Source organism: Amphiura filiformis, chromosome 20, assembly GCF_039555335.1.
Source record: "Amphiura filiformis chromosome 20, Afil_fr2py, whole genome shotgun sequence".
Classification (NCBI taxonomy): domain Eukaryota; kingdom Metazoa; phylum Echinodermata; class Ophiuroidea; order Amphilepidida; family Amphiuridae; genus Amphiura; species Amphiura filiformis.
Genome location: NC_092647.1, coordinates 4,766,869 through 4,778,531, shown reverse-complemented (window position 1 = coordinate 4,778,531; position 11,663 = coordinate 4,766,869). Strand labels below are relative to the sequence as shown.

Genomic DNA, 11,663 nt, shown 5'->3' with positions numbered 1-11,663 from the left:
TTCAAAACTCTCTCTATTTCTATTTCGTGTTGTGAGTTGTGTCCTTGAGTAAGGTGCTTTATCTCAATTGCTCCTCTCTACTCAGGTGTATAAATGGGTACTGGCATCCAATGCTGGGAAAGTAACAGACACGCTGTGGAGGAGGTGTAGTGATCCAAATACAGCAACATGGATGAGTCTGGCTCAATCGCCAAGAAGGAGCGATAGGCACTCAGTAATTATATACAGGTTCACCTCCTTTACCTTTTACTGTTTTTAAAATACTAATACCGTAAAAACTCGATAGTTAGCATATGTGCTTACTATCGAGCGCTTTGAAAACATGAAATTGTACCCAAAATCGGTGCTTTACCAACTGAGCTAATGGGGTTGAGACACAAATTTGCAGGTTTACTTGTTCGTATATAACTATATGTATCGATGATTTGCTCAAAACCCTTTACACTTTTATGGATGGGCTCTTCATGTTTGCATGTTTAAAAGCACTCGATAGTAGTAAGCATATATGCTAACTATCGAGTTTTTACGGTATGTTTCTTCTATAGTGCTAATATGAATATATCACAAAGATTCTATCAAAACACAGTTTATCGGCTAACGTCACCTCGGTAGAATAAAGTGTGATTGATATGGGGTTGTGCTGTCAATCAAAACATCCAGAACATCCTCCTTTAAATTGAAAAACCTTATTCATCATATTAGACAGGTTAAATGAAAACAAATTACGTAAACCCAATTAGATGTCATGATTAATTGTATATATTATCACTCTTGTATGATTCCTATCAATACATTTGCCATATAAGATTGACTTATTTCATTTTATCAATATTTCATCTGAAATTCCTTTGAAAACCTTCTACTGATTTAATTAAGTACAAACTTCTCTTTACTTGACAGACACTCGATATAAATTATGACTTGAATTAAGATAATATTTTTGCGTTTGCTGCGCTGTATTGTAATGCAAACACAGTTCTTGTTTATCTTGCAGAGTCTTTTGACAAACAGCGCACCAAGGGTTTAATGTCATCCCGTGCGATAAGAGCAATACAAACGGAATATTTTAATTTCTATTGGAAGGTTGAATTTGGTCAATATTAGTTTTCGTGAGGTGATGTCTCAAATTTAATACCTAAGCTGATTTTTTTTTTCAATGTTGGCTATATCAACATTATACAGTTCTATCATATCCCGTCACTTTTCGTGTTAGCTCTGACACTTTAAACACTTATCTGTTACGGTAGCTATATACTAATTTGCAAACCATGTGACAGCATATATTGTAGCAATTGGTACTGGAATTTAATACTTTACGCCTTGCTATATATAATATATAGTTCAATTTCTAGCGATGAGCGATCACCTTTTTATGCTTTGGCCACACTGATCTGGGTCGTAGGAATATCCATCGGTCAATAATTTACTATTGAACTTTCAACTCAGTTGAAGTAGGTGCCTGATTGATCAAAAGTATTTAAACATGTTTCTTGCTCTACTATTCCTTAAACACTTTCTTGTTCTTTTTCTCCTCCTCCTTCTACTTCTTCTTCCTTTTCTTCCTCTTCTTCTTCTTCTTCTTCATCTTCATCTTCATCTTCATCTTCATCTTCATCTTCATCTTCATCTTCATCTTCATCTTCATCCTCCTCTTCCTTCTCCTACCCCTACATCTCCATCTTCTTCTTCTTCTACTTCTTCTTCTTCTTCTTCTTCTACTTCTTCTTCTTCTTCTTCTTCTTCTTCTTCTTCTTCTTCTTCTTCTTCTTCTTCTTCTTCATCTTCTTCTACTTCTTCTTCTTCCTTTTCTTCTTCTTTCCTTTTCTTTTCTTTTCTTTTCTTTCCTTTTCTTCTTCTTCTGCTTCTCGTCCTTTTTTCCTTCTTGTTCTTTTTCTTCTTCTTCTTCTTCTTCTTCTTCTTCTTCTTTTTCTTCTTCTTCTTCTTCTTCTTCTTCTTCTTCTTCTCCCCAACTTCTCCTTCATCTTCCTTCAGTTTATCTTTTCTTCATCATCACCTTATTCCTTATCATCCTCTTTTTTCCTCTGGTTTTTCATCGTCATCTTAAGCATATTCTTCTTATAATTCTTAGTTCTTTTCCCTATACTTCTGCTTGCTTCAGTTCACGTTAAATAATAGATTTAAAAAAAACGAAGAATACAGGAACGAAATGTAATAACCTTTAACATGGTGTATCACGTTTACTGCGCAAATAGTACAGAGGCCTGTTACCCGACATTCTGTTCTTTTGAAAAGCGATACTTAAATTGAACAAGTTGCAATCCTTTCATCGACCAAAGAATGCAAATGTAACATCTGGCTTGGGAGTTTATAACCTTTACAAAACCCTTCTTCATCCATGCATAGTCATATAAATCCACTGTTGCTATATCACGAAAAAGTAAATATTTGACTAATTTAATGCAAAGATCCGCAACTCTTGTGATGTTTATACTATAGCATTGTTTACAGTGAACGAGATATATCTCAATACTTATTCTGTTTCCACCATCATTGTTTCTCTACAAGATTTTTCGAGTCGGAAACCTAAAGGCACTGTGTGTTCTATTGATTGCACAGAGCCCAATCTGCAGTTAAGGGTATAGAAAAACCCCGCATCGACGTGTTGATCAGAAGAGATAAAGACATCTATGATTTCAGCATTCGGGCTAGGTTTCGTCACGGTAAAAGATAGTTGTGCCTAGCCGGAAGCCTCAATGACGCGCGGTTCATTCTCGGCACTAGATTTGACAAGAAGTCGGGTTACTCAATCAAAATTGATTTTTGCGTCACTTAAACAGTTTTCAAGTGTTAGACTTTTAAACAAATTTCTTCTTCTTTTCATATCTTGTAAAGTTCTAACCACAAGAACGTGGTTTATTATTATTGTAGCGTACTTTTACTTTATTTCACTTTAATTTATTGCAAGGGAGAACCACCTTCTTTACGTCAATTTTATTATTTTGTATTAATTTTCCAAGTTGAAATGCTTCTGGTAATAAAAAATTAAAGCAAAAATATCAAGAACAAAACCATCGCAGACAAGTGACTCTTAATTACCACATGCACGTGTGCACTTGTTTCACAGTCATGGCAATCACGCTGTTCTCTGTTCTATTTCGGATATAATTATGTTGTTTTTACCTATTGAATATTAAAATAATCATTAAAAAATCATGTTTTATAGAAATGAAGATTAATGAAGCTTTCAAATATTACACGCCGTGTGTCCCCAAAAATGCACGTGGAATTTTAAAATAAAGCCCATTCAAGACAGTGAAAATTAATTGACTTATTTATGACATAATCAATTCTACCTGCATGACTCGTTTATCAGGCACAATGCCAAAATCATTCATGCATGTTTTTTTTTGGTACAGATGCTTGGGTACTCGCCGTAGAAGTAGTGATGTAACAGGATTAATTACAATAACACTAGGTGAAACCAATTTTTTAAAGTACTGCCTTGCACTATAAGTAGGCTGCACTCATCACCTGTTATGTCTGTTTATGTGTGCAATCATAGATTCAATACAATACCGCTCTTTTCGAAGACACTGATCGTACAGGTGTGAGTGAAATGTATATTGACTCAGCATAATGTGATAGAATTACGATCCAGGTCTTTATGCATATTCTTCGATAATCAATGGTGCGATGCAGAGTTACAGTGTACGTTTAGTGCAGGGCAATACATTCAAAACTTGTTTTCATATATCGCTATGGTAATTAATCCTGTTACATCACTACTTTCACAGTGAATAGCTTCATTTAAGCCCACTATCACGTAGCCTATAATTATAAAGACTGGGATTATGCAGCTTATGGAATAAATATATAAATATAATCCGTCAATATCTTGACAATAGGTTAATATGGTACAGGCTTAGATGAAGGATATACTTATGATTGCTTCTCAAAGTAAATAGGGCTTACAGTACAGTGTTTTGCATTGTGATTTTCAATAATGTAGTTAAATAGTTTTCATCGTCAACATTTGAAGGATTATTATCTTACTAGTCTCTGACAGAAAAACGAACAATAGCGATCAGAGAGACATGTTGCACGTCACAGCTAACGATACTGTATACAAACCCTGATTTCTGGATTAAAATTCGGGTGCACAATTTGTGGCTCTTTTTGCATTAATAATCCTAATCAACCTTTTTAAATATTGGGTTTCAACGTGGTAGATATTTAGCTACATAATACATAATCAGGCTAAGAAGATAAATATATATGTGATGCGATCTAATTTTAATTTTAATCAAGCAAAATCGGAAATATTTATTTTGAGATACAGCCAAACAAAGGAAATATTTCCGTTTGTTTCCTGTTGTTTTGGAAACTCTTGAATCGCTCATATCTTTGAAACTGGTTGTTCAATTTCAATGTGGTTTTCTGCAAATAGCAGCTTTGTAAATGCTTTATACTATTCCATAAGAAACTGAATATTTAATATTTCCGAGTTCCGACTGATTTTGCTTGATCGCATCACATAGATAGGTGTTCCATGCTTAACCAAGCGGTTGCTTATATATTTGTACATAATTATCATGTATTTTTTGAAGTATTCCGTATCCGTATATCAGTATAATTATTAAAGTAAAGGAACGTCAGAGAAAGATTAATGGTGAGTTGAAGCATGAACCAAATGATCATCCATGCAAGAAATGGGAACAAGAGAAAATAAACAAACTGGGAACAAATTAATATATCGGTATCATTATATAGAAAGAAAGACACATATAAAGATGGAAACTGTTACATCGTCCATACACTGACATGCTATCAATCAATCAATGTGTTTGACATGGTGATAAACGATTTTTCTAACGTTAATTGTCGTTTGCAACCATTCAGTGATATTAATAAATCATTTCGACAGAATAAAGATTTTTTTTTGCAATCATACAGTAATCATTTCCCGCCACAATTAACAAGGAATCGATATTGGAATTGATAAAAAAATAGAACTTGTTGGAAAAAATCCATAACACGATACGACATAAATTTGCAACATATACGACAAATATTGGGCTCTTACATTTAAAATTAACACTACCCCTGTGGAAGATTTTGAAAATATCTTCCACAGGGGGAGTATGAGTTTCAAATGGAATTAGCATATTAGACAGCTCCATTATAATTTCATACAACCTCTGAGAGATTCAACCTTAATCTTCCACTAAGGAAAGGTGAGTTTTAAATACTTCCATTTAAAATTCACACTCCCCTGAAGAAGATATTTCCAAAATCTTCCACAGGGGGGAGTGTGGATTTTAATTTGAATACCCCATTGAAAAGGTAGTGGACGGGCATGGACCAAACAGTAACGATGCATAACAGCAACATTCTCCTAGAAAGTAACCAATATCCATCTGTGAAGTAAACGTGTGTTGCCAACAATGACATAGAGGGCTGAAACATGAACAACAACCAGAGAGTAAAGACGCCCCAAAGAACAATTGGTAAAAAAATGAGGGATAGAGAAATAAGAACCGTAAAATACAGATATCAAAAGAATGATTAGGTATCAGTTATGTTCACCCTCGTACATCCTAATCAAAGACAAATATGTCCAAATTAAAACTAACCGCCGATACCTGTATTCTTTACTTAAAAGTTCTTTTTTAATGTTCTTATCAATGTATTCAATCAATAGAGCATCCAAGAACAATTTGTAACTTTTGAATTTGCATCTTCTTTGGGATCTGGATCACAGTGTCTTTATTTCGTGGTCGATTTCACCAAATGAGGTTTTAATCCGAGCTACAAATCAGATATTGGCTGCTGGTTCTAATTATGACATTTTCGTCTCTGTTTAAGATATACAGGGGTGAAAATAACTGGTACCCTAATTCTTTTACTGTCTGTAAAGCAAAAATCCACGTCAAAGACGTAAAAGTAACAAATCTTAAAAGCGTGGATAAATGGACGAAATGGCTTACTGAATGAAAACTTTTAGAAAGTTTAGAAACGTAAGGATGAAGACAGACGTAGGTGGCATCGAGTAGGACCACATCCATGGTCAAACACAGTGAAGTGAGTTGAGGTGAGATGACATTTTTTGAATGAAATAAAGATTGATGATGAGATGCAAAAAGACAATAGGAACTATCAGAGATAGATCAATCAAAACGCAGGTTCCATAAACCTCACATAATAGTTTTAAAAATCCATACAATGCATATGCATCCATCAACATCCACCCCATTCTCATAACACCCACTCAAGACATAAACCCATTAAGAACTCAACCCACACTCACCCCAAAAACAGCCCTCATTGTTGCAGGTAACATATGCATAGTTGGCACATTGACAATTGTGATATCAATGTAGACTTTCCAACCACTCAACACCACACCCATCCCACCCCAAACCCCCCACCCCACCCCACACACCAAGCAGCATACCCACCGCACACATACCTTGAGATCAATATTCGTACCCACAAACGGTAAAGAACACATGTTAGTCAAACGATTACAACGGACAAGCAAAAACTGGGGTAAAAACAATTTCGCTGTAAAGTTTGTTAACCCCAGTTTTACGATAATTATCTACGAGTATTCTCTCTTGAAATTGATAAACACATCCTCACTTGCATAAAAAGGAAAGACAATCACGGAAGACATGTCTTGAAATATTGCCTGAGTGCATTATTATTACAAGTAGGAATGCTTTACAATGATTGACTATGGTAAACAAATGCCTACTAACCATAAACTAGAATACCTATTCATAATTTGTACTAGCATTAAAGTAGGTCACAGGCCACAGGGTATTGTTGACCATCTTTATTGGATACCACATTTGAATTCTGTGACGTCATTGAGCTGTTTCCTCCTACGTTAACCACGTGGCTGATATTGGTTTTTCTGACGTCACTTTTGGTCCTTTTCACCACGTTCACGAGAGAAACTTTTAAGAGTTTAGCTTTTCAAAGTTTATTTGATATGTACATTTTTTACGTAGGGTGAATATGGTAAATCATTTCATTTGAAATTTATACAGTTAATGATATAAAAATTCATTAGCTAAGTCAATTAAATATTGAAACCCGTATTAAAATCATTCACCATTATTCAAGGTAAACTCACACTTTGTAAAAGAGCATAAATCAATTGTTTTCGTATGGCATTTAGATTCACCCCAAAATAACACATTATTCAATTTAGCAAGAGTTACTTAACAGGAAAAGAGATGCAATAGTTCATTGCAGCCACCTTTTTAAAAGGTCTTGTACTTCCGTTTTTGCTGAAAAAGAAGCTGCAATTATCTGCTCGAGATTAATCACCGTCATATATAAATAAAGGGTTTACTTTAAGTCAATGACTTAGACTTGAAAAAATAAACTCTCAAATCCCAACTGTCGGTCAGTAAGATCTCTAAAACGTTCAAAGAGTGCAAAAATTAAAGATTTTAAAAATGACAAACGGAAAGTCCGAGTGACTTGACGACAGGTGTAAAAAGCGATGAAGCATTACCAAAGGCGATGGTGGCATTAAGAACAATTACGTGAGCAGATGAAACTCCCCTGACCGCAGTACGCTAGCATTGGAATGAGTCAATCGTACATCTCTGGGACTTAACAAGGGATAAATATAGATACTAAAATGAAGACGGGATCTTTTTTGAAACACTATCCGAGTAAAATCCATACGGAGGTTACATTTAATTTGTGACAACCAGAATCAATACGAAGCCTGGTATTTTACTTTCAGAGTGAGATGGCTTGAACTCAACGATATTTAATCATAATTTGCGATTTTAAAACTTCGGTGGTAACGCAATACCTCTGGACACTATTTGATACAATGTAATGAAACCTTTTTTGGACTAGTAAAACTTAATATGACATATCTAAATTGGATCAATTAGAAAGTACATGTACAAAAAAGGCCGTAAGAGTTGGTTGTACATATTCTTGATTTAGATAAACCGTAGGTGTGTACTAATCGAATAGACAAATAGATCTAAGGTTGTTGTCAGGTGATATAGTATCTTTTTATCGACAACATCTTCAACTAGAGGAATTATTTAACGACATTTTACGCAAATGTTGTCAAATTGTATTGCCCCAATCGTTCATCAATACAACGATTCCTAAAGGTGGTATTGAAATACTTTTATCTTATTTCATTTTGAAAAGAAGCCGGTGTGCAGTTACAAAGAGTGAAAACAAAGAGATATATTTGTCTAGAAAGTGGTTGAAATATTCATAACCTATACACCTGCATTGTGCGTTATGACCATCCGCTACAAAGGTAATATTTAATACTTCTGTTGATAAATAATGCACTTTTAAGTAATTCGAGTACAGAATGTGTGCTTTGGTTACCAACCATTACATTGCAAACCACAATATTAGTCAATTCCAGGGACGGAGAAAATAGTGTTTTGCACATGATCAAAATGAATCTAGTCAGTGTACAATTTTAGTGTTTAACCTATTCAAAACAGATTATGTACTAAGTGGGCTGTTCGATTTAAAGTCCACACTACCCCTGTGGAAGATTTCGGACATAATCTTCCACAGGAGGATTATGAATTTTAAATGGAATGATAAGAAGCTCCATTTTTATATCATACACCCTTTGAGGTAGATTCGACTTGAATCTTCCACAGAGTGTGGGTGAATTTCAAATGTGTTCCTTCTATTTGAAATTCATTTTCCCCTGTGGAAGATATTTCCAAATTCATCCACAGGGAGTGTGAATTTTAAATGGAATAGCCCATTATATACCGGTATTTGATAAAAAACGAGCGTTACTTACAGCACTTTTCTTGATAACAATTCACTCATATTAAAGGTTATACACCATTTACTCCATTAGAAAACCTTTAAAAGATTTTTATTTTTTTATTTTTAATATTTTGTGATGAAAAAACAGGGATTTTCCTCCACACATGAATAGATATAATTACATTAATACCCGAACTTAACTTTCAAACCAAAAGGGCTCACCCACACTCACCAGCCGTTAAGTGACTGGGAGATTTATAATTCACAGCCCAAGCATCTGTATATATATCTGTATATCAATTCATAATAACCCCTTTTAACGGCTAATTTGCTCCAAGGACTGCGCTAACAGCTTATCTGTAAATTAGTAAAAGGTGTGGGAAACCATGTTTTCCTCGCAAAATTTCAATCCAAACAATAAATTGAAAAGGATACATTCATTCGCTAGGTGCAGACTGTCAGAAGTGAAGTATCATAAGTCCTCGGGCAAAAATGTTAAAAATTTCTCCTTTGTGATTACAAATTTAGCGACTGCTGGAAAGTATATTAATCAATTGAAAATTGAATTTGGACCACTTTGTGATTAATTTTCAATCGTTAACGATGTTTTTATTCTTCCCCTTTTGTATTTGCTAGCTTAAACATACAAAAGACGGGGTTTGTAGCTAGTTTAATTTGCTTCGATAGAACGGTGAGATATCAACGCGGGAATTGCCGTCCAAGATATGCTATTGCTATACCGTCGCTGTGTTTTACTTAAAAATATTAGCTGATGTCGCGTGTGTCGATTGGGATTTGTAGCCTATGTGCCCAGAATGGAACAGTAATAAACCAAATAGATGCAAACAGAAAATTGTGTTTTACCCTAACAGCACATCCCCTACCCCATAACTGTTATATGTATAATATACATACATAGGAAAGTAAATAAAATAAAATAAATATATTCCAAATATGATATGCAATTATCTTTCAGCACAATTTGTCGTGCAGGTGCCGGTTATTTCAAGGTTAAATCCACGGGCTGAAAAATAATCTGCACACCGCTTACCTTTGCTTCATTTTTGTCTCCTAAAACAATGTATGGTTATGATCTCCAAGAATCGTCTGATCTTGATACCGCGTGCCGCCTTCCCCTCCTGAAGTTAACCTATCTCAATTCGACTGACTTATATTTATATACCGCCATGGCGGGAAAAATACCTTCTTCTTTATGATAAATGCCGTGACGTCATGACATAGTGGAACGTGACTGACTCATCAATTGAAAGCTCGCCATTGACGAGAAAGAGCTAATACAACACGCCCACCAGCATGTTTTGTTCGAAGGGCCAATCAAGGAGGTTGAAAGTTTAGTAAGGTCCGCCTTTGGATATACCATTTTTGCTGGCGGGGGTGAGGAAACATTTGCTTTGGAATAAGACATAATTGAGTGCAATAGCGTTACTGTATATGTTTGGTATGTTACAGGGTGAAGAAGCTACTAGTAAATTTTAATATTACTTGTACATCAAAATCAAATCATTAAATAATGTCCCTATGTCACAGTGTTAATATTATTTGTTCGTGGTATTTAGTAACAGGGTAATGAATTAGTTCAGGTGCGATATCAAAATAGACACATTAAATTTTAAAAAAAATATATAATAGTATATACTGTATTTGCTGTATTTGTCCGTGGGCGTGGGCATGGTATCCATCTTTGTAAGGGGGAGAACACTTACGCAATCATCCTCAAAAATACTTGGACGAACGTTGTAAAAGTTAAAGCTGAATAAAATATTATTAAAATAATTTTAACATGATTAGGGCTAACATCACCTGCACTACATCCAATATAGGTTGTGTTATTTTTTGCAGAATCGATGAATTTTTTTATTATTTTTTAATCAAAATCGTCAATTTAGTGGATGTTACCTACGAATTGTTAGTGTACTTGAAACTTGAAGAGGCAGAGCAGATATTGTAGCAAGAGGTCATTGGAATCAGAGGTGTTGGAGTAATAAACCAACACTTTGTTCCCGAATGAATTGTGTACTCACTATATTGCACTTTAATACTTACACTAAACAATGATGGTATCATAGCATGGCGAAATACTTGTAAACTATAATTTGGAAAAGATTTTCAAAAAATGCTCTAAGAATCATATTGAATTTTTAAGTCACTTTGTCCCCATTCTCAAGAATTACAATTTACTTAATGTGTACAATACTTATATACGCACTTTTAATAATACTTTACATACCAGTTAACAAATGCCTTCAATAGTTATTTTTGAGCAGATAAATCAAATAATGTATCACACAAGAAACACTGAAGATTACAAGATATGTCCAACAAAAACAGAGTTTTCTAAGAAAACAATTATTGCCGGGCTAAACAATGGAATTTAACAGCTAAATCATTTCAAATCTTTAGGTCACAAATTAAAACAAACCTTAAAGAAAAAGCACACTTAGTACTTGTTTTTGTTTTTCTTCTATTTATAAAAATCACTTGATAGTTAACTGACTAGCATTTATACCAAATTAAAATTAAGATTATTATCTTAGTTACAAGGTGATTATGTTATGAGATTTTATTGTGTCTTACACTTTAGGTTAAATATGTGCATTTCCCATTGGATTTTTCTGCTTAGTTTTATGTATGTAGGGGTGTTGGGTGGGGGTGTGGTGGTGGATGTATGTATAATGTTTTTATCAGATAATAGTATGCAACTTAGGTCCATGGGAGGGTGTTTGCTTCTGGCCTTTTCAGCATCTCCTCAATCAAATTTGTTGTTATTGTTGAATTAATTTTGATGGAAATAAGATTTAAAGAATAGGAAAACTGTTACCAAGAAAAGTGAGAGAGGCGACTTTCATTAAGAAAGAAATATCTCGTTACCTCAAGATAATATCTCGTTCCCTGGA

General features: G+C 34.4%; 1 protein-coding gene across 1 annotated transcript in view; it reads right to left on the bottom strand.

Annotated features, from left to right (window-relative positions):
- Positions 1–9,932, bottom strand: part of LOC140142574 (uncharacterized) — a 116,357-nt gene extending 106,425 nt beyond the window's left edge. Inside the window, exon 1 of the mRNA XM_072164568.1 lies at positions 9,800–9,932. Within this exon, the coding sequence (XP_072020669.1) occupies positions 9,800–9,810 (11 nt within the window). The 5' untranslated portion in view covers positions 9,811–9,932. The remainder of the gene's footprint in view (positions 1–9,799) is intronic.
- Positions 9,933–11,663: the final 1,731 nt, after the last annotated feature.